At 48.6% G+C, this 23,748-nt stretch overlaps 1 protein-coding gene across 1 annotated transcript; it reads left to right on the top strand.

The window, feature by feature from the left end:
* Window positions 1-256: 256 nt before the first annotated feature.
* HPD (4-hydroxyphenylpyruvate dioxygenase) lies at window positions 257-22,547 on the top strand. Its single transcript, XM_033174983.1, has 14 exons — window positions 257-347; window positions 754-780; window positions 2,407-2,469; window positions 5,137-5,241; window positions 7,125-7,167; window positions 9,367-9,449; window positions 9,551-9,640; window positions 11,309-11,412; window positions 12,255-12,332; window positions 14,700-14,862; window positions 17,176-17,247; window positions 17,342-17,464; window positions 21,139-21,255; window positions 22,212-22,547. Exons 1-14 carry the CDS (start codon window positions 345-347, stop codon window positions 22,320-22,322), a joined length of 1,182 nt encoding a protein of 393 aa, XP_033030874.1. The 5' UTR covers window positions 257-344; the 3' UTR covers window positions 22,323-22,547.
* The last annotated feature ends 1,201 nt before the right edge of the window (window positions 22,548-23,748 follow it).

Genomic DNA, 23,748 nt, shown 5'->3' with positions numbered 1-23,748 from the left:
TTGGGTGCCCCCTGGACAGCAGGGACATGGGCACAGACCCTGTAGTCCAGCCCCAGAACTGCAGCGGCATGAAAACGTTGCGTTCTGACCCACACACTGACTTTGGAATAACCTGGCCCCCTGCCTTTTCTCATGTGTCGCAGATAATGCTTGCGAGAAAGCCAGCATATATTTGGGGTTAAAGTGTTTAAAATTTCCATCTGGAGTAGGAGGAGTGAGGGAGGAGCTCGTCCTCCCATGTTTGCTTTATCAAAAGCTCCTCTCTCCCTGTTTCTCTCTCTCTCTGTCTGTCTGTCTCTCTTGCTCTCTTGGTGACATTGCTTTGCTGCCACAGAGAAGAAAAAATGGTGAGGCTTCATAGCTCTTAATCAAATTATATATATATATTGTTGCTGTCACTCTGAAGGATAACGAGAGATGTTTTTGACCCTGTGAAATTTACATTTGGACTGTCCTGCAGACATCTAAATCAGTGCATGAAAACTTTGTTCTTGAAACAACCAAGCAATTTATTGGAGTGAGTGAATATGCTGTGAGCACCTAATTTGTGCGGACAGTTAGACATGGGTTTATATTTTTTATTTTGGTTTCATCCCTCTAGTATTGTTGGTGGTGTTTGATGTATCTTTAAAACTCTCATGACTTGCATAGAGCATTAGTTTTGAGGTGGGTTTTTTTTAAAAAAAAACCTCTGGAGTAATTTTTGCAAAATTAATGCCTCTGTTTTATTCTGTTTTGATCCTTAATCACTAGACGACTTACCTGGATAAAGGGCTGAAGGTAAGATCACAATGCAGTCTTATATCTGTGTGCCCACCCCACCCCAAATACAATCTATGGTGTCAATGGCATTTTGGATTAATGTCTTAGGGCACAAGCTGGCGAGAAGGAGTACTGCAAAAGCCTTTTTGAAATGAATATTCTCTTGTTGCATAGAAGAACTGGGCCGTGCATTTGGCAAATGCCCGATAAACCTGAGAGCATCGTACAAAAGCCACATTCTTACATTCTACAAGATGCAATCGTTTTGTATTTTAACTGAATGATTGTAATTCTCAAAGCAGAAGTGAATTATCTCATAGACTCACACATTACTTAAGGGAAACCTGGGTTAGCCACCAAGTGTACTCTCATTCCAGGTCAATCCCAGCTGCCTGTCATGGGTGCATGTATGATACAGGGATTTGCAAACAACATGTTCACACTTTTGGGATGTTCACGTACTAAATATGCACCAATTTCTTGTCTATTATTTTTTGATATTTCATAATATTGTGACAGTTGACAAAAATCGGTGTATTAAGAAACGTGCTCGGACATTGAGGTCCAGTGCCGAGGGCCTTCTGGCGGTTCCCTCGCTATGAGAAGCCAAGTTACAGGGAACCAGGCACAGGGCCTTCTCGGTAGTGGTGCCTGCCCTGTGGAACGCCCTCCCACCAGATGTCAAAGAGAAAAACAACTACCAGACTTTTAGGAGACATCTGAAAGCAGCCCTGTTTAGGGAAGCTTTTAATGTTTAATAGATTATTGTATTTTAACATTCTGTTGGAAGCCGCCCAGAGTGGCTGGGGAAACCCAGCCAGATGGGCAGGGTATAAAAAATTATTATATTATTATTATTATTATTATTATTATTATTATTAAGCTCCCCCATCTCAGTTAAAAAGAAAAACACCATGAGGGCACAGTTCGGCCAACATTAAGCAACTTTCAGCCCCATTAAAATGAGAGGGTGGTTAAATTTGGCTAGTTGGTGCCTTATGTTCTCAGTTGATTAAGAAAAAGTGGTACATTCTCTAATTACCTACTTTGTGTGCCTGGTCCATTTGCCCAAGGCTATGATCCTAAGCTACTAGAAGGTAGTTCCATTGAACCCAATAGGACCTACTTCCAAATAAACCTCACTTCCCCCCAAAGAGGGTAGCTGTGTTAGTTTGTATCCCAGCAAAAACATTAAAGGATCTTTGCCTCTACCATCCAAGTTCCGATCCTGCCTCACCTGGCGCTGTTGAGATGGCTTTGAATGATCCTGCCTGCAGTGGCACAGCATGTGGTGGGGCACAGGGGTGGTTGCCCCAGGTGCAACATGGTTAGGGGTGCAAAACTTCAACACCTGAGCTGTGTTGAAAATGGCTTCTCCTTGCAAATCAGGAAGTTACCTCTATGGACAATGGAACGACTCTTATTTTCTTCTTTCTACAGCTGTGATCTGGGGCATGCTGGTGCTATTAGGCAGTTGAATCCGCATGCGTACTCCGTCCATTTCACTCTCTCCCACCCCCACCTCCGCACGGCCCCGGGTGCTGGCACCCTATGCTATGCTACTGCCTGCCTGTGTTGGGGATACTGGGCTGCTCTGCCTCTGAGTGTGTCACATAATAACCAGCTACCTTTTCTCCCATTCAGCCCGAAAGAGGCCGGTTCCTTCACTTCCATTCCTTGACGTTTTGGGTTGGTAATGCAAAGCAGGTGAGTGTGCTGATAAAACCAGGAAGGTCCGGGGTGGCGCGCAGGGTTGACTCTCGAGAAAGGATGAGAGAAGAAACCAGTTTGGCTCAGATTTCAAAGCAGACTTACCTGATTCGCAGTGCCCCAAACAAGATGCTTACTGCAATGCGGCAAAACTTTGAAATGTTCACTTCTCTGAATTTTGTGGTGTATACAAAATGTGTACGTTTGGGGAATGTGTTATAAGAATGCAAGTGTTACGTGAGAACCATGTATGAACATGCATTGTATGGGGTCAAATTGCTGGCAAAAGGGTTTACATCTGGAGAAGGGCCTCCTGAAATGTGGCAGGTTTCCATGAGGACTTTAAAAGAGAAGCTCACATGTGATATGTGGCAAACGGAACAAAAGGCTGGGAAAAGGAGAAAGAGGGGGGGGAGCCAGACTTGACAGATTCCTTCCTCTTAATGTTGTTGGCTTTGCTACTGTTGCACCCTTGTCCCGTTCCCAGGCAGGCACCTCACTGGGGCATCTGGTTGGCCTCTGCGAGAACAGTGTGCTGGACTGCATGGGCCCCCTTTGGCCTGATCCGGCTGCAAACCTCTTCCTGCGTTTGTTTGCAACACGGAGGGCTGTAGAGGGGGTGTGCTTCAGGCTGTTGCGCTATTGGATGCTGGAGACGGGGTGGAGACCCATCTGAAAGGCGGGTGGGAGTGGGGCAGATTTCCTGGGCAAGCTGCGATTAATTAATGGCTCGTGCCTTGTTGGCTATGGGGGATGTGCTCTGCAGATGGGGCGTTGCACTCCGAGGAATGTGGAGCTGGAGTGGTCTTTGGACTAGCCTGATGCAACCGAGAGACGGGAGAGGGGAGGCAGATTCCTTGCTCGGAGGCTGGTTGGCGGGGTTAGGGAGGTGCTGAGTCAAACACACACTGTGCACAGAAGGCTGAATGCCCACATTTCCCCATTCTGAATTGTGTACCTGTAGCCCCCTGTGCTTCCACACCTCCCTGGTTTGTTTGCTGCTGCCGCATATCACTACAACGACCTCAGGGCTGCTGCAGCCAATCCTCACCCCGACACGTGGTTGCTGGCATCCATCCGTCTGGAGAGACAATGGACTGCACCTCCTGGGATGCAGTCAAACTGCTGTGCTAGCAGCACCGAAGTGACTTCCCTGAGGCAGGCATAAGCCTGGGCAGTGGGTCTGGAGGTCCTGGGCTGCCCATACAACATCAGCCTCGCTTATGTGGTCCAAAGGAAAGGAAAGCAATATGTTTGGCGCCGGCTTGGCAGCAGGAGTTGCCAGAAAGAGTCATACAAGATGTCATCCAACCACCTTAGGGACTCCACCATAGCTGTCAAGTTTCGGATTTGAAAATAAGGGATCAGCAGTCTCACCCATCCTGGGGACAGTGGGCGGAGCCAGAAGCAAAAGTGGGCGGAGCAGCATTGAACGTGTCGGCAGCTGGGAAAAGCAAGCGGGCTCAGGCTCGGAGTGGAGCAAAGAGGAGGGCAGCCAGCAAAGAGGATGGCAGCCATGTGCTCCGCACGATGGAGCCCCATCGTCTTCTTGTCTGATCCCATCAAAACAGGACAGGAAGCAGCAGCTGCTCAAAGGCAGCCAGGCTCCGCCCTCCAGCTAACCCTATTGGCCGGCTGAGGGGCTCGGGGGCAACGGATAGGGGCTGATGCAGGGGAGGAATACACCCCCTGTAAGCACGGGAAACGGCTCCCACTTGCTTTGAGGGCTGAGGCTTTTCTCTCCAAGTAGGCGAGGTCTTCCCACCCAGTCCCTGGCCAGCAGGGGAGGAGCTGCTTCCATTAAAAACGGGAAATTTAAGGGAATAAAAAACAAGGGAGAGCAGCGGGAAACTGCTTAAAATAAGGGAGAATCCCGGGGGAAACGGGATACTTGACAGCACTGGACTCCACTCCAGATTTGTGGAGGGGTGACCATTTTCTTCTCACAAAGATATCCAGGCACCAGGCAGCAGAGATTTAGGATCAGAGTTTTGCTTCTCCTAGATGGGCTACCTTCCCAGGTTGATGAGCCCCATCTCCCTCACCTTTCCTCCTGAAAGTGATGTCCCCCACCCCCCCGTTTTGTTTCTGAATGATGTCATTTGCAAGCTGTAATTCAGTGGGAGATGCCCCCAGAATGGTTTATTTAAGCAGTACCAAAAGAAGAAGTCAGGGTCTGTTCTCAGGCTTGCAGTCTGGAATGATGTGGTGCAAAAAGGGGAAAGGGGTGAGGCAGCTCCCTAAGGGCTTTTAGCCTCCTAGGCAAGGCTGAGGGGCAGAGTGGGGATTTGAACCTCAGTCCAAACCCAATATTCTGACCATTAGGTCGCATTGGTTCTTGCCAAGATTTAAAAGATCACACCAGTAGGATAAACAGGTAACGCTGTACTCAGTGTTGTACTGAGCAGTTCATTGCACAGCGCAAGGATCTCTCCTTGTGCAACAGAACAATCTCCCCTCTGTGCCCCCCACCTGATCTGGGGGTTTCCCCTCCCTGCAGAGTGGATTTGAGGATGGCGTAAGATGTGTGTGAGGTGAGGGGAGAGCTACCATTGCAACAATTTAGCTGATTATGGCCCATAGTCTTAATGTGTCTGGTGACTTACTGATAACATGCTTTTTTTAAAAAGCCATTTTGCTTTTTGTCGCCTTTGTGTTTTAAAGGCTGCTTCATTTTATTGCAACAAAATGGGGTTTGAGGAACTGGCCTACAAAGGTCTGGAGACGGGAAGCAGAGAGGTGGTGTCCCATGTGATCAAACAGGACAAGGTAAGGAAGAGAGAAAACTGCATTGATGTAGGCTTGGGGGGGGGGGTCTAGGGTTGCCATATTCCAAGAAGTGAAAATCCGGAGACAAACAAATTCCCTGTGGAGGTAGAATGTGTGAGAGCAAGCTTGCAAAACCAGTCCCTTTGGCTAGGCAACAGTTGTAGCTGACAACTAGCACCAAGACCCGTATGCCAAAGGGTAAGCTGAGCTGCAAGGCTACAACGGGGTGTCCAAACCTTTTTCAAAGAGGGCCAGATTTGATGCAGTGAACATGCCTGAGGGCCAACCAAAGTTGTTGACTTTTTTTTAGGATTGAAGTTGTTGCATGGGCGTACCCAAGGGGGGCAGGAGGGGGCAGCTGCCCCCCTCTAGAAGCAAATATAATAATAATTAAATGGTTATCGGCAGCCTAAAAGGAAAAAAAAAGCTCTCCTAAAAAGCTCAACTACCGGTCTTTCTCCCCCTCCCAAAATCTAAATAACAATTGAGCTCTGCTGACCGGCAGCCGGCCACTGCGTGTGTGTGTGTGTGTGTGTGTTGCGCCGGCTGATCGTTGCAAAGAGCTTTGGAAATAGTTCCCTTGCATGGTGAGTTGCGATGGCTGAGGATCCTAGGAAACTGAGTTTTTCAGCCATTTGGGGGCTTTCTGTTTGGGGGGAAGTTTTTCTGTTTTTTGAAGCTGTTTTTGTTTGCTGTTTACATAATATGGTCAGTAATCTAAAAACGAACTGAACCCATAAAAAACGGGGCAGGGCATTCCTCATCCCCCAAAAATGTCAACAACTTTGAGCTGAACTCCAAAAAACGGGGGTAGATCACTGCTGAAAGTAGATCACAGTCTCTTGGGAGTTAGCCACCCCTGGTACAAGACATGTAACTAGAATAAAAATTCAATAAAAATTCAAGCAAATAATTGTAATAACTACTGTAATAAAACACTGCTATATTATATATAATTTCCCTAAAATTTTGGTTTCATTCGCCTTTCTGTGCTGAAATGTCACAACCTGTACGACCATGGCTTGCCCACCCCCCCTAGTATTGATCCTGGGTACGCCCCTGAGTTGTTGAGCTTTTTTTTAGGATGAAACCTACCGGCAGGCCAGATTAGGCCCCCAAGATGGACTTGGACACCATGCCTGGGCTACAACTAAGTGATGGTGCCCTCTGGGCAAATGAGTGGGTCTCCCTCTTCCCCCCTAGCTGCCAGGGGAAGGGGACAATAGACGTTGCTGGGCAGAGGGCAGGCTGAAAAGCTGGAGACAGACAGAGACATGCTTGCTCTGCGCTAAATCCAGGCTGTGACTAAAAGGATAAGCAAGGTCTCCTGGGTGTTGTGAGCCCCTTCATCCTATGCTCAGGTTATATATGTGTGTAAATAAACCATATATCCTAAAGATCCTCACTCCAAGGACCCCTTGGACTCTCTAACCCCTTGGAGAGTTGGGCTAGAGCAGGCATATTAGGCAACCTTTGGCCCTCCAGATGTTTTGGACTCCAATTCTCCCATCATCCCTGACCACTGGTCCTGTTAGCTAGAGATCATGGGAGTTGTAGGCCAAAACATCTGGCGGGCCGAAGGTTGCCTATGCCTGGGCTAGAGTGTAACAGTATTGTGAATAGGGGAGGGGGACCCACAACTGTCTTGGGTCTAGCAAAGAGAGACCAACTCTCTAAGCCAGCCTTTTGCCAACCTAGTGCCCTCCAGATGTTATGGAATACTCCTGTTTTTAACTTCCTGTTGGTTGTCTCAATGATCTTGGATATAAACATTTTAAATGAATCCCAATGTCAGCATTTCAGCCTTTGACTCATCACTTAACCTTGTCATAAAGAAAATGAATGCTTGTAGTTATTCTGATTATGATTCTGATTACCAACAGATCATATTTATCTTCTCCTCGGCTCTCAACCCTGGAAATCAAGGTAATTCAAGGTCATTAGAGTTGGTCCTGTTGTAACTTTTCTTACCGAACGAGTTCCTTTTGAAATCCTGGGAGTTCTGTGTCCAGCTGTGGGTGCCACATTTTGAGAGTAGGGTGAACAGGGTGGAAGGAGTCTGGACTCTCATAAGGAATGGATTAAATTGCTGGCTATGCTTTAGCCTGGAGGAGAGGAGTTTAAGGAGAGACGTGAAAGTGGTCTTCAAATATCAGAAGGGTTTTTGCATAAAAGGTGGAGCAGACTTTTTCTCTGTTTCTCCAGAGGGCAGGACTTGAACCAAGGACCAGGAATGGCAGGGAGGGGCAGATTTTGGCCAGACATGCAGAGAAAGTTCCTAAAAGCAACTGCTCCCTAGACAGTGGGAATGCCTGCCACAGGGGGAGATGGCAGACTCCCCTCCGCAGCACTATTTAAGCAGAGGCTGGGCAGCCATTTGTAAGGGGGTGCTGCAGCAGTTGTGTCTTGCATTGCAGATTCTGCTCTGAGCATTGGGAGGGGGGAGGCTCAATGCCCTCCCAGGGTCTCTTTCAATGCAATTCACTGGTTTATTTTACTGTGCTTCAAGTTAGTTTATATCCCAGTGCTACATAGTTCATCTCATTGTTCCCAGCGCAGGTGCGCCATCTAGGTGAGCTGGGTGGCCAAGGGCTCCACCCAAATTTTCAAGGGGTGGGTTGGGCCCCCTCAAAATTCAGTGACCCTGCACACTGAAACCCTGCCAGGGATGTGCCAAGGCAAAGCACCTTCACCCTGGCTTGTCCCTCTGGCGATTGCCCGGGGCCCTTCCCAGAAGACACCAAAGCCCCTCGGCAAGGGAGAGACTGCATAAAAAGGTAGGGTGGGGGGCGGGGGATGGCGGGCCGAGTTGGCATGACTGGGTAGGGGGGTGTATGTGTGATGTCACACATGCGCGATGCTCCCCCTCCCGGCAGTGTTGGGCACAACTTGGCACCTCTGTTCCAGCCTGTAGTGTTGGCACCTTTCGCTCTGTGGAGCCACGGAAGGGGACTGCATTGTGGTTCTGAGCCACAGTGACTTTGTTCTCCCTCCACTGTTGAAGGCAGCACACCTTTGCTGGGAATCCCAAACAGGGAATCGTCTGCTGTGCTCACGTCCTGCTTTCAGGCTTCTTGTAGGCATCTTGCTTGGCCGTTGTGAGAACAGGGTGCTGGACTAGAGGAGTTATTGGCCTGATCCAGTGGCTAAGCTCTTGTCATCTTTCCATGTTCTTCACAAGCCATCAGCGGTGCCGTAGGTGCCCTCTCGCACCGAAGATTGTGGGTGCCCGCAGAGAAGGGCTTCGACTTTGCCCATTGACCTTGGAGTGGCTCAGTCCCCCAAATATATTGTTGTGGGAGCTGAAGCACCCACGGCTCCCTGTCCAGCCCCCCGTTTCTCTTCATGGCCAACCAGACGCCTTAGGGAAGCCCTCGGGCAGAGCCGTCTTTCCCATAGGGCTTAGTGGTGTGTCGCGCCAGGGCGCCGGCCTCTCAGGGGCGCCCCAGCGAGTGGGGGAGCTGCATGGCTTTGCCGGCGGCCTCCCCTTTCCCTGCACGCCCACCAGCTGTGCTGCGCCAACCATATGGCTGGCAGGCATGCAGCTTGCCTCCCAATCCTCCGCAGGGATCTCTCTCCTGCAGCGGCATGGGGGAGAGTTGTGCCCCCCCCCCCGATGACTGGCAGTGCACAGCTTTGCCCCCCCCCCAATCCATGGTAATTTGGGGGTGCTGGGCGGATATTTGCACCCCGGCGTTGCATCTGCTAAAGACAGCCCTGCCCTCAAGCAGCCTGCCATGGTGGGTGTGGGCCTCTCCCTCCTTTTTTCTTTCTGGGTTCTCTGATGGGCCTTGATGGCTGGATTCAGGGTCACCCCATCTGCCAGTTCCTCAGCTGGAGTTTTTACTAGGGTTATATGCAGCTCCTTGGCAGGACTTCAAATGCAGGCTTCTCCTTGTCTCAGGGGAGAGATGGAGTCTCGTTCGTTCTTAAAGGACAATGCAGTTAATTCACTAGCACAGTTAATTCGTTGTGCCTGACTAAGGCCCAGCTGGCATTCATTGTTCTGAGGTACACTGCCTCTGACTATGGAGGTTTCATCTTTTGTGGCCAATAGCGGTTCACAAACTTCTCCTCCATTAAATTGTCTTGGTGTTTCCTCTTTCTCTCTCTCTCATTGTGCAGAAATGGGAGCGCACTTAGTGAAGCATGGGGACGGTGTCAAGGATGTTGCCTTTGAAGTGGAGGACTGCGATTTCATCGTGCAGGTGAACCTCTGCTGAAGAGGGTCTCTGTGTGACTTGGGAGGCTTGCTAGCCTTTTACCTTGCTTCATCGAGTAAGTGCTGTTTTTATTTTTCCCCATTCAGAAAGCTAGAGAGCGTGGAGCTCTGATTGTGAAAGAACCCTGGACAGAGGAAGACAAGTACGGGAAGGTGAAATTTGCAGTCGTTCAGACGGTAAGAAAGTGAGGGCTTTCACCTACAAACTGCATTTGGACAGCTTAGTGACTCAGGAAACGATAAGACTAATAGGCAGTTGTTGTTAGATGGTGGAACAGACTCCCTAGGAAGATGGTAGACTCTCCTTCCTCGGAGGTTTCTTAAGCAGAGGTGAAATGGTCATCTGTCATGGATATATTTGTTGTGATATTATTACAAGCCGAGCTGCGAAAAGCCTCAGCAGCGAGGTCACCTGACTATGAGTCATGTTTTCATCCTGTGGGAAAGCCACCAGCCCTACCAGCCTTCGCACACACGTGATGTTATTGTAATGTACTGTTGTATTTTTACTTTCTGTTCTGGCTCAGAGATGCTGGACGCAATTACAGACAGCTCTGAATTCATGAGCTGGCTACGCAGATACATATTCTGCATTCTAACTGCAATAAAGTAGTTATAGCCTTCAGTGGCTTGTGTGTGTTGTTCTTGCAAGCAGGGAACAATCACATATTACTGATGTGCCCCTGGACTCGAGTAGCCAGGAAGGCACAGAGGCTTCGTTCCTGCCTGGGGGTCAGTCTAACAACTTGCCCCCCCCCCGGGAAGTCTCATAACAATATTGCAGGGGGTTGGACTATATGACTCTGTGATTAATAAATACTGGTAAATAGGATTTATATGACATGTTTTCTATCTAGGCACTTTGTTTTTATTTTATCAGAAACCCTTAAAACAAGCCTATCTTATTCGCCACATGTTGCTGAACTGGAGTCTGAGAGAAAATAAAAAATCCCTTCCAGTAGCACCTTAGAGAACAACTACCGGTAAGTTTGTTCTTGGTATGAGCTTTCGTGTGCATGCACACTTCTTCAGATATGAGCATGCACACGAAAGCTCATACCAAGAACAAACTTAGTTGGTCTCTGAGATGCTACTGGAAGGATTTTTTTATTTTATTTTGTTTTGACTATGGCAGACCAACACGGCTACCTACCTGTAACTGGAGTCTGAGAGACATTACTAGGCTTCTTCAGCCTCAAGAAAAAGCTATGTATTTAGCCAAAGGTAGTGATAAATGTATAGAATCAGAGGCCCCGTTTGCCGTATACATTTAAAACAGTATCATGGCATTTTAATCAGTCATGGCTCCTCCCCCCCATTTACAAAATCATCCTGGGAACTGTAGTTTAAGGATGCTGAATAGCTGTTTTGGAGGTGCCTATTCCCCTCACAGAACTACAATTCTCAGCTCTACAATTAAACAATCCCTCCCCCTTCCCATGGATTTCTGGGAATTGTAGGCCTGTGAGGGGAATCGCAGTCTCCTAATAGTTCTTCCCCTGCATGCGAAGACAGGCTCTGGTGAAAGGAGCAGCAGTCAAGAAAGCGGTTTCTGCACATGCTGTATAGGGATGTCAGGGGAAGGGGAGAAATAGGAAGCAGCTGACCCCCTCCAAATCAAGTAAATAAATAAAAATACCTAAAAGTAGAAATTTTAGAAAGATTTTTACAGATTTTCCTGAGCACTTGGTGTCAAAAGAAAGTCATTCAAATCAACTGTTGTTGAGATTTGGCAAAAATCAATAAAACAAGTTTTGGCGGGGGTGGGGGGGCAGGGAGCCAGTGGGATCCTTCAGCTCATTAAAGTGATATTAAAGCGTTGCACTCTCCTCCTCCTCCATCTAGTATGGAGACACCACACACACCCTGATAGAAAAGAGGGGCTACAAGGGGCTTTTCCTGCCTGGGTTTGAGTCACCCATCTTCAGGGACCCAGCGTTGAAAAAACTGTAAGTACCCAGCCCTTACTGCTCTGGTTAAATTCTAGCGTGAAAGACCTGAGTCTCATTTCAGACTGGGTGCCATTCCACACACTTTGATTTCCCACTGAGATTGTTCAACCAGCAAGGAGCTAGTCCTGGCCATTTCTGAGTGTCATTCCCACATTACATTTTTAGATAAAAATGATCTTTTCTCTCTCTTTTCTTTTTCTGCACACAGACTAGCACAGTGACTCCACTGGAAGTTGTTATCCTTCTATCTAGGCACACACTTTCAGACAAGCTTAAGCATACACCTGGATCGAAACCAAAATCATGTTCAAAGAACCTTTGGTGACTTTCATCAGAGGGAGTTTGATGTCTGATCTTATTTATTTCATTCACATCCCACTTTCTCTCTCTCTAAGGAGTTCAAGGTGGCATCCCTTGTTCTCTCTGCTGCTCATTTAATCCTCACAACCACCCTGTGAGGTAGGGCTAGGCCGAGGGGAATGACTGGCCCAAGACCACCCAGGGAACTTCATGACCAAGTTGCTGGACTCCCAGATTCTATGCTGACACTCTAGCACGACACCACCCTGGTTTATGGGGAACCCATGGTCACAGCACCCTTTGTGTAAAGGGAGATTAATCCCCGGGAGGCAGACAAGAGCGTAATTTGCAAATGGGTTGCTGAGATACTTAAATTGGGCCTTTGGCAACAGCCTTCTCTTGCCTATATGCTTTTCTCTGGAAAGAGTTAATGGGGGTGGGAGGATTTGAGACCAACTTGTCTGCATGAGAAGTACCCATCCCATGAAAAACACCATGGAGATAAAAACCCCTGACCTCACCTGCCTTTTCTTTCTCAGGCCACCTGGGAAACTGAAGTTCATTGACCACATAGTGGGGAACCAGCCTGACCAGGAGATGCTCTCCGTGGTAGAATGGTAAAGATTGCTTTTGAAACCATCTTAAGGGAAGCATTGCTTTCCTTCTAGAACATGAAATTTCCTCGATGACAACACAGGACATTTAGAGCAGCCGTGGGGACCCTGGATGTTGTGGGCCTGATCAATCTAAATCCTTGATTCAGTCAGAGGAACTGATTTTAGGACATTTATTATGGACAGTGTTGTAAACAGAAATCTGCCCTTATTCCCTTATGGGTACACAAGAGCCCTTATAGAGTCCACTGTAGGTTCTCCATCAGTAGGGGAAAATAACAGAGGCCAGCCAGAGAATATTGAGAAGCAGCTAGTAAGGCTGATCTTTATTAAAGCTGTTGCAACAGGGTGCTCCCCTCACACACAGGAAATTGGAGGAGGACCCAGAACCAAGGTGTATATAGACATTTAAATTGCCTGCCCTGGAGTCCAAGACCACCTCCAGAAACATCATACATACATCACAGAAGGGGTGTAGCCCAAGACCACCACCACCCCAGATACATCATACCTACATCACAGAAGAGGTGGTCTACAACAGAAATATGAGTGCGTTGTTTATCTCCTGTCTGGCAGGTTATCTGATAATGCCTTATCCGATTGCCTTTCCTGGTAGTCTGGCCATTCCTTTTGAGATGGTAATCACTTAATTCCTCAGACAATGGGAAGGTTCCCTCACACCCTCCCTCCTTGCAGAGAAACACCTGGTCAGCCTAGGAGTCAAAATGGCTCCAGGACTATCGTCCTGTGCTGCCCCAGACATGTGGCTCACACATTTATGTACATGTTTGCTTGGCACATTTATGAACATTTATTATATATAAGACCTTAATTTTTTTATTTCAGCAGCTTTTACAACATGATACATAGGTATGCAAACACGCATCCAGGGGGTGGGGTCCCAAACTGGGTCTTCGACCCAGGTGACAGAAAGCCTCATTTCGGCCCAGCTCATAGGCCATCCTCTCCTGGGGCTTTGCATACCCACCAGCTCAGCATGTGGGGGGTGGGGAGGAAGGAAGGGGGGCTGACCCTCTGCTTGGCTCTGCTCAAGGGAACGTGTCCCAGAGGATGCGGGCAGCTGGGCCTCGACTGTGGCTTTATCAGCGGGGATATCAAAGGGGAATAGCTATGATGGCCAACATTGATCTCCAGGTCCATCTACTGTACAGTGGTACCTCTGGTTACGAACAGAATCCGTTCCAGAGCCCCGTTCATAACCTGAAAGGTCCGCATCCTGAAGCGCCGAATCTGCGCATGCTCGCCGTGTGATTCGGCGTGTCTGCGCATACTCGAACCGCCGAACCCAGAAGTAACCCATTCCGGTACTTCCGGGTTCGGCAGGTTCATAACCCGTGACGAACGCAACATGCAGCATTCGTAACACGAGGTACGACTGTATTCCTCTGAATGCCAGCTACTGGTGACAAGCAGCTGTTGGCTTCCTGTCCTGTGTGAGGACTTCCCAGAATAATCTGGTTAACTGCTGGTGGGACCATTATGTTGGACAGCTGTGTTGCCTGGGGCTTGATGGGAGTTGCAGTCCAAAACATCTGGAGGTTTGGAGAAGAGTGGACTAGATGGACTTTTGGTGTGATCTCACTTAGCTGCCTGGAGATCCACACCTCCCCTGCTCCCCCTCCCATTAGCTGATTTTTAAATGGAATTTCCAAGGTAAATGCAATTATAAACATCCACAGAGCAGATATCCTCTCCCTTCCTTCTTTGAGTTTCCAAGCAAGGAGTTTCCAGCCACGGTTCCATAGACCCAGAGCTGCAACTCTGGAAGGAAGATCAACAGCCTCTGTAGACCATCGGCCAGTCTCCCTCTGTGCAGTGGCCGGCCATAGCTCTCCGGGGGATTAGACGGGAATCTACCCCAGCCATATCTGAGGATACTAGGGATTGAGCCTGGGGTCTTTGTAAGCAAAGTGTGTGTGGTACCCCCCCTAAAAACAAAGGAGGCCTCTAGTCCTCATGGTTCTGAATAAAGGATTGAATTAGATAGAAATAGAGTTAGACCGAGTTGGCCCACCCACCTGGCTTGGTACTGTGCAACCCTGACTGGCAGTGACTCTGCCTGGACATATCAGGGGTTGAAGGTGGGTGCAAAAGCAGGTGCTCTACCCCTGAGCTATGGGTTCTTCACAAAAAAACAGATGAATGTCAGAGCAGGAAGCTGCTCAGGTAACTCTTGCTACCTTGCTGCATCTCCTTGTTGCAACTTTTTAATTCTTCAGTCGTTAATTCTTCAAAAGAAGGTTTGTGGATGCATCTAGACTCCACCCAGGGTGTTCTCTAAGAATATAATCGTGGCTAAAGCCCTCGGCCTACTCATTCTGACATGTGGTGCTTCTTGGACATCTGCAGGTACCAGAGAAACCTTCTCTTTCACCGTTTCTGGTCTGTGGACGACAGCCAAATGCACACAGAGTACAGTGCCCTCCGGTCCATTGTGATGGCCAATTATGAAGAGACCATTAAAATGCCCATCAATGAGCCTGCAATGGGGAAGAGGAAGTCTCAGATCCAGGTGAAAGCCGAGACTCTCTGGGTCCTTTGTGTCAGGGCTGAGTGGCCAGAGTTGAGCCTCGAGCCAGGGCAGAGGAACAGGCAGAGACACACCAGGACTGTGGAAATTCCCCGGCCAAACAGGAAGCCTTTCACCATCCTCCAGTGGCCAACCTGGGGGGATGGTTCCATCTCAGAGCCTCAGGATGCTTGGTGCCTGGGAAGGCATTACCACCTGCAATTCCAATTGCTTGCCACCAGGGGCAGCTTTCCCCAGAGAAGAAGGTGCCAGTTTCTAACTTCAGTGGCTTGTAGCATAGAGTTGTTTCAGGGGGTGCCGACTGCTTTGGGGGCTCTGGGCACTTGGCATGCTGGCGAAACTCTGGGGTGCAACACAGAGAGAGGGGGGCAGAGAGAGAGAGAGAGAGGCCCATTATATTGGCTGCAGTGGAATACCTCGACTCATTTCATTGGGGGAGGGGGACCCTTTGACACACACACACACCCCGAAGGTCTCTGTGGGCACATGTTGTGCCACGCTGGTGACCGCCTGAGTTATTTGGCCCCTTCAGTACAAGCCCTGCCCAACCCAATGCATTTGCCTATTGCATCCTTCCTCTAAGGAGGTTGAGACTGTGTTGCAGTGTGAGTTTCCTTTTAAGCAAGGAGCGTTGACTTCGTGGAATGCTTCTCCCCTGGTGCAAGTTGGAAACATTTCTCGATAAGCAGGTCTTTGGCTGATTGACATTCTATAGCCAGAGTGGTGTAGTGGTTAAGAGCGGTGGACTCGTAATCTGGTGAACCTGGTTCGCTTCCCCGCTCCTCCACATGCAGCTGCTGGGTGACCTTGGGCTAGTCACACTTCTCTGAAGTCTCTCAGACCCACTCACCGCACAGAGTGTTTGTTGTGGGGGAGGAAGGGAAAGGAGAATGTTAGCCGCTTTGAGACTCCTTTGGGTAGTGATAAAGCGGGATATCAAATCCAAACTATTCTTCTCTTTTTAATCTATAGCCTTTTAAATGTGTTTATGGGAGGGAGTTATTGGTTTGATTTTGTTTTATTAGGTATTTTGTGTTCTCATTTTGTATTTTTATGCTGTAAACTGCCCCTGTGATTTTAAGATGTGTGTGTGTGTGTGTGATTTTATTTTATTTTATTTTTAATTCCACAATACAAAATACAAAAGAATCTTACTGGAGCAGCTGTCATTAGCGATGGTCATGTAGAGATGCATGAAAACAGCAGTAAGAGCACACAGTCCCCCCCCCGTCCCCCCCAAGGGTAAACCCTGTTTCTATTCCTCCCTTGTTTGGACGCAATGAGACAAGCGCTAATCACAATCCAATCCAGCACACTTCTGCTCAGAAATAAGACCCACTGAGTTCCATGGAGCATACTCCCAAGTAAGTGCGCCTAGGATCAGGGGCATAGGAAGGTCAGGTGGTACCCGGTGCGGAAAATTTCTTGTCAACCCCCGCCCCCGCATTGATTTCCCCCCCCCTGCAAAAATGGTTTTACGTCATTTCATATTTCATATTTTCTTACAAAGGAATAATAACAAGTAATAATAATAATGAACTTTTATTTATATCCCACCCTCCCCGGCTGAAGTCGGGCTCAGGGTGGCTAACACCAGATACATAACATTGGTATAAATTCAAACAATGATAAAATTACCTCCTAAAAACATCTCAGAATCAAATTAAAGTCTAATGAGATGGCTTTCCACAGGGTTAGGGTTGGGAACAGTAAGTGCTCCACTGAACTGAAATTTCAGCCTTCATGATATAGGAAAACAGCCAAGTAAACAGCTATTTTGGTGGAGGAGGGTCAAGATATTAACCGATATGCATGAAATTTCATATATAGCTATATAATCCCTAGTATAGTAATATAAGACCTTTGGAGCAGGCATTTTTTTTTAAAAAAAGTTTTTTATGAACCGCCCTAGTAGGGCAGTAATTGTTCCTTGATAATTTGTCACCCTCTCCACTGTGGAACGTGGGGCGGCTACGCCCCTGCCTAGGATTACAAGAGGGTAAGGCAGGAGATGAAGGCTGTTAAAGACCACTACCCAAAATGACATGTTTTTCTCTCCTCCCCTCAAGCTCAAGGTAGTCTACATAGTTCTCCCTCTTCTCACTTGATCCCCACAACAGCCTTGTGAGGCAGGCTAGGCTGAGGTTGCACAGCGAGCTTCATGGCTGAGTTGGGATTTGAACTCTGGTCTCCCAGGTCCTGGTCTTGGCCAGGTGTTTTTGTGACGTTGTTTCTGGCTGTTCGCCACTCACATGGTGCCGTCCTGCGCTCACTGTGTGCTTTTCCGCTCTGCAGGAATACGTGGACTATTACGGGGGCCCTGGAGTCCAACACATTGCTCTGAATACCTCGGATATTATTGCTTCAGTAAGACAAGCGCATTCCCTGATCCGCCTAGCAATAAGTGGCCACCTTTGGGAATGTGGCCTGCGTCATTGCTGTGTACATTTTTGGGTTGCAGGTCACGAGCCTGAAAGAACGTGGCTTGGAATTCCTGACGGTGCCCCCCACCTACTACCAACAACTTAGGGAGAAATTGAAATCAGCCAAGATCAAGGTGAAGGAGAACATCGATAAACTGGAGGTGAGTTGGCTACCAGGGCTGCCCTACATCTCGCAGTTTGGCTTAGTGGACAGAGGGTTGGTCTAGACTGGGACTTCGTCATGCACTGCATCGTTCAACTATGGAACCTGCTGCCACAGGAAGCAGTGATGGCCATCAACTTGGGACAAATTCAGTGGCTACAAGTCCTGGGGGCTCTGCTCTGCCTCTACAGTTAGAGGCAGTAATGTTTCTGAATGCCAGTTGCTGGAAACCACACGAGGGGAGAGTGTTCTTGTGCTCAGATCCGGCTTGCTGGTTTCCCACAGGTTGGCCACTGTGAGAACAGGAGGCTGAACTACCGTATTTTTCGCTCCATAAGACGCACTTTTTTCCTCCTAAAAAGTGAGGGGAAATACCTGTGCGTCTTATGGAGCGAATGGTGGTCCCTGGAGCTGAATTTCCCAGGGGCCAAAAGAGGATCATGCTTTTTATTTTACAAAGAGAAAAGGTGGTGTTGAAAGGACCCCGCTCAGCAGCTGATCAGCAAGAGATCGGGAGAGAGATAAGAGTCCCCGGCTCCCTTTCAGCCCCGTCCTTTGTTGAATGTGCTGCAGAGGGAGGTTGTTTGTTTCCCCAGGACATGTGACTGGCTGATTAGATTATCTGTCTGGAAACAGTAGAAACTGCTCCCTTTCCTTAAGATTTTTCAGAAATGTGAGTTGAACCCCATAAAAATGGGGCTTTTCCTCTTTGCTTTTCCCCCTTTGCAAAAAAAGCTGCAAAACTTTTAGCTGATCCTCAAAAAAAACAAAAAACCAGGGCTTTTCCCTTTGCAAAAAAAGCTGCAAAACTTTTAGCTGATCCTCAAAAAAAAACCCAGGGCTTTTCCCTTTGCAAAAAACGCTGCAAAACTTTTAGCTGATCCTCAGAAAACCAGGGCTTTTCCCTTTGCAAAAAAGCTGCAAAACCTTTAGCTGATCCTCAAAAAATAGGGCTTTTGGAGGAGGAAAACCAGAAAAAATATTTTTTTTCTTGTTTCCTCCTCTAAAAATGAGGTGCGCCCTATGGTCCGGTGCATCCTATGGAGCGAAAAATACTGTAGATGTGCCATTGGCCTGATGAAACAGGGTTTTCTTATGTTCTTACAGACTGGAGAGGCATGAGGTCAAATCCCTACTGAGCTGTGAAGCTTGGTGGGTGACCTTGAAATAACCACTAGCTCCAAGTTGTGGTGGGAGCAGAACAGAAAGGTCAAGAACCAGATACTCCCCTTGGGAGGACCTTGGATAGAAATGCAAGCAATTACTTTAGCAGCTGCTCATGTTGATGAGTTTCACAGCGGGAAGGGGGTTGTGGCAGTTCCACTGTAATGTGCAAAGCCACCAACCTTTAAGGTGAGGTTGGCTATCCTGTGACACCCCCCCCCAAGGCCCTTGGACTTCAAGCTCTCACCAGCCCCAGCCAGCATGGCCCAACGCTGGAGAGAGATGTGAGGTGGAGTCCAGCAACATCTGGAGGGCCCAGGGGCGTCGTTAGGGGCGGTACGCCCCGGGCGACAGGTGAGGGTGGGGGTGACAAGCAGCAGCCCCTCTCGCCACTCCCACACGCCGCCGCTCCCTCTGTCACCCTGGGAGCAGCAGCACACGGCCGAGCGAGCACCCCGTCCCTGCAGCACTGCTGCTCCCAGGGTGACCGGCGGTGCATGGGGAGTGGCAGGGGGGCCGCCGCTTGTCACCCCCACACGCCGCTGCTCGCTCCGTTGCCCCGGGAGCAGCAGCGCACGGTGTGTGTGGTGCTGCTCCCGGGGCGATGGAACGAATGGTGGCACGTGGGGGTGACAAGCGGCGGCCCCTCCCACCACTCCCACGCGCTGCCATTCCCTCCATCACCCCGGAAGCAGCAGCGCACAGCCCGATGACGGAGTGCGTCTGCGCGACATTTCACACAGGTGCACTCCGTCGTCGGACCGCCGCTTCCGCGGCTCCCTTTTGAGCCGCAGAGGGAAAAGGCGGCTAGTGGGGCTGCCGTGTGCGATCGGCAGGGAGCCGTCGATAGCGCTCAGCAGCCCCACAAGCCGCCTTTCCCCTCTGCTGCTTAAAAGGGGGCTGCGGAAGCGGCGGCGGCCCAGCGATCGTGACGTCACAATGTGACGTCATGACGCCCCACCCCTGGGGCGTGTTTTTTCGCCACCCGGGTAGTGCGGAGCCTTACTCCGCCACTGGGAAGGCCACAAGTTAACCTCACCCCAGCTTTGAGGGCATCACTTCCTGGTGCAACTGGACTTCTCCACCACCCTTCCCCTCTGCAGGGAGGTAGGACTGATTTGGATGGTCCGACTCTGCCACTTAATGGATCCAAATGGTTTCCAGAGAGTGGTAGGGGATGTTTTATCCCATGTTGATGCCTTTCAGCTGATTCCCTGGTGGCCCACTGGAAGTTAACCAGGGCTATCAACTGTCCAGCTCCGAAGCACCCTCTCCAATTGTATGGAGTCTGGACAGCCCCTGGTTTTCCCCAGAGCTGAGAGCAATGAAACAATTGCTGAGATGACTAGAGCGCTGATAGCGGAAAACTCAGACCGAACATGGGTTAGAGCTCAGCGTTGAGCCTACCAAGTGGCGCCTCTATTGCATCTGCAGAAAACAGCAGCAGGAGACTTTCAGGTGGTTCGCAATCTAGCGGAACCACCTCTACCATCAGGGTCTGGTGAGGATCCCAAGATCTCCTGCAGTGATTTTGCAAAGTTTTTTTGCAGATAAAGTCGCTCAGATTCTGAAAGAGGTAGACTCCACCATGGGAGCAGGGGGGTGGGAGAGTGCTAGAGTCCTGTCTAGTCAAGTTGCATGGGATCAGGTCCTATCTGTTACCTTCGAAGATGTGGACAGGCTGCTTGGATGAGTGAAACCAACCACCTGTCTCCTTGATGCTTGCTCATCCTGGTCCTGAATGGGGTAACTGTGCCCCTGAAGGACCAGGTGCGCAGCCTGGGAGTCATTTTGGACTCGCAACTGTCCATGGAGACGCAGGTCAATTCTGTGTCCAGGGCAGCTGTCTACCAGCTCCATCTGGTACCCTCTCTGCCCGCAGACTGTCTCATCAGAATGGTGCATGCTCTAGTTATCTCCCGCTTGGACTACTGCAATGCACTCTACGTGGGGCTACCTTTGAAGATGACCCAGAAACTGCAGCTACAGTAATCCAGAATGCAGCAGCTAGACTGGTGACTGGGAGTGGCTGCCAAGACCACCTAACACTGGTCTTGAAAGACTTACATTGGCTCCCAGTACATTTCTGAGCACACTTCAAAGTGTTGGTGCTGACCTCTAAAGCCCTAAACAGCTTTGGCCCTGTATACCTGAAGGAGTGTCTCCACCCACATCGTTCACTGAGGTCCTCCTCCGAGGGCCTTCTGGCAGTTCCCTCACTGCAAGAAGTGAAGTTACAGGGAACCAGGCAGAGGGCCTTCTCGGTTGTGGCGCCCGCCCTGTGGAACACCCTCCCATCAGATGTCAAGGGAATTAAACAACTACCTGTCTTTTATAAGACATCTGAAGGAAGTCCTGTTTAGGGAAGTTTTTAAATGTCTGATATTTTATTTTATTTTTAATATTTTATTGGAAGCCACTTTCTTCTTCTTCTTCTTCTTCTTAAACATCTCACCCATTCCCTGGGCAACTTCTAACATTGCCCTTTCATTTGCTTCTTCTCTAAAGGAACTCGGAATCCTAGTTGACTTTGACGAGAAGGGATACCTGCTTCAGATCTTCACAAAGCCTGTTCAGGACAGACCGACCGTCTTCCTTGAGGTCATCCAGCGCCACAATCACCAGGTTTGTTGGGCAGCCGGGGCTCACCCTAAGCTCAGTGGAACCAAATCAACTTTCACAGATTGGTGTGAAGGGGACTTTCTGCTTTACCCTGCTCAGTTGTTGTTGATGTTTTTAAACTTGCATGATAAAAGTTGGGAAATGACCACCTTTTTAAGGCACAAAAGGGACTCAACTTGGATAATCCAGATGCTGTATTGCAACCACTAGAATGAGCTGTTGGCCAGATTTTACTATGCTGCAGCTAATGGTCAGAGGGCAGGCATGGGCAATCTTCGGCCCTCCAGATGTTTTGGCCTGCAACTCCCATGATCCCTAGCTAACAGGACCAGTGGTCAGGGATGGTGGGAATTGTAGTCAAAAACATCTGGAGGGCCAAAGGTTGCCTGGTCAGAGGGTAAATGCAGCTTGCAGGCCAGATGATCTGAGCAACCAGTAGAGGCTTGGCTGACCCTGCGAATAATTATTGTCTCCTCTGTCCGATCAGTTCATTGGTACTAACCTCACCTCCTGCCCCTTGAAAACAGACTACCTGCCTCACTTTGGCTAGCTACCTGCCTCTGGCCTTCCCGATTTCTGAGTTTACTGCTCTGGAATTTGGCATTAGCCTACTCTGAACTAGGGACTTAACTCTGCGCCTTCCAAGTTCCAAGTGGCTGTCTGCTGGCCTGACCCTGACAACCCTTATTCAAAAGACAGATGGAATAATAACAACAATGTTGCTAATGTGACTATTAAATCTGAGCTGATGGGAATTCAGCATCATCATCATCATCATTGCCATGCTTCTGTGTTCATATGAGGCACATTGTGACTGATCATTGGCTCCTGTGCCGTATCTACCATTCCATCTGAGCTGGAGTGGAAATCCTACCTGCCACAGAAGAGAGCTCCAGCTGGGGTATTGGGAAGAAAGTGCTTGCACTATTTACACATTTCTCTCTTTCCTGTGGCTTTAGGGATTCGGTGCTGGAAACTTCAAATCTTTGTTTGAAGCTATTGAGGTGGACCAAGATGCCCGCGGAAACCTCACTGTCCTGACCCCCACTGGAGAATCAAACTTTGTGTAATGCTCAGGAGGAAACGGTGTGAATATATACTGAAAGTGGGGTGCACTATGCAAGAAAGGGTTGGAATAATTCCTCCCAGTTCAGGCTTTCCTAAAGGCGGTTCTGAAGTCTTCCTTTTTTCCTTCTTTGGCTTTTTTTTTTTTAAATTAATACCATGGGAGCCTTCCTCCATGTCCGCTTTGGAGAGATCCCTCAGGTTGGCTGAAATAAACAAACAAACATGTATTTGTCTGTTCCTGATCCCAGCATTTGGCATGGCACTTGAAAAGGGACTGTAACAGCTACACAGTTTTTAGGCAATGTAAAAAACTGCAACTTTTGAGTCATGGAATCACAGTCACAAGAGAACTCAAAAGGTCATCAAGTCTAAGCCCCAGGCGATGCAGGAACCCTTCCTTGTGCCACCTATATGCCACCGAGTGCAGCAGTCTGCTTCCAGCAGCAGCAGCAGCAGCAGCAGCACCCAGCTGCAAAATCCAGATGCTCACAAGCCAGTGCTAAGTAGCCTTTCCCATTATGGTTTTTGCCCTTGTCCAGTGAGGCTCTTTTTATCTGCCGTGTCTGCAAAGCAGGGATGGGGAGCCTGGTACCCTCCAGATATTGCTGGACGCCAAACTCCCATCAGCCCCATCCAGTATGGCAAATGGTATGGGGTGATGGGCATTGCAGCCTGCCCTACAACAGATGGAGGGCTGCAGGTTCCACCACCTCCTCTGTAGATGAACTTGGCTTCCTTGAGATTTGGTCAAAGCCCTTCAAACTTAGTGGCTATCTTCACATCATTTATTAAAGTACTGTTAACCCAGCCTCTGTCCAAAGGTTTCAGGACCAGGTGTACCAATAAGCAAACAAAACCAGCTACAAGTCAGGATCAGATAATAAAGTAGGTAATAAATAATCTTAAAACACAAGCAGTCATTGTACAACTTTATGTTAGATGAATCAACACAATGGTAAGTACAGGTGGAACTCGAAAAATTAGAACATCGTGTAAAGGTTCACTTCTTTCAGTAATTCAACTTAAAAGGTGAAACTAATATATGAGATAAGACTCATGACATGCAAAGCGAGATATGTCAAGCCTTTGTTTGTTATAGTTGTGATGATTATGGCGTACAGCTGATGAGAACCCCAAATTAACAATTTCAACTTTGGGGTTTTCATCAGCCTTACGCCATAATCATCACAATTATAACAAACAAAGGCTTGACATATCTTGCTTTGCATGTCATGAGTCTATCTCTCATATTATACTCCAGTAGCTAATGAAAACAATTGCTTACATAAATGGACTTTTCCATATTCTAACTTTTCGAGTGTCACCTGTATGTCCTGGCAAATCAACATGGTATTATGAGAGAGGAAGATTAATTTCTCTATTTACAGCTCCCTCAGTGGTTGAGGAATTATGTTTTTTTCATATTTC

Source organism: Lacerta agilis, chromosome 17, assembly GCF_009819535.1.
Source record: "Lacerta agilis isolate rLacAgi1 chromosome 17, rLacAgi1.pri, whole genome shotgun sequence".
In the NCBI taxonomy this organism is placed as follows: Eukaryota; Metazoa; Chordata; class Lepidosauria; order Squamata; family Lacertidae; genus Lacerta; species Lacerta agilis.
The sequence above is the reverse complement of the archived record's forward strand: the minus strand, read 5'-3'. Positions and strand labels throughout refer to the sequence as shown.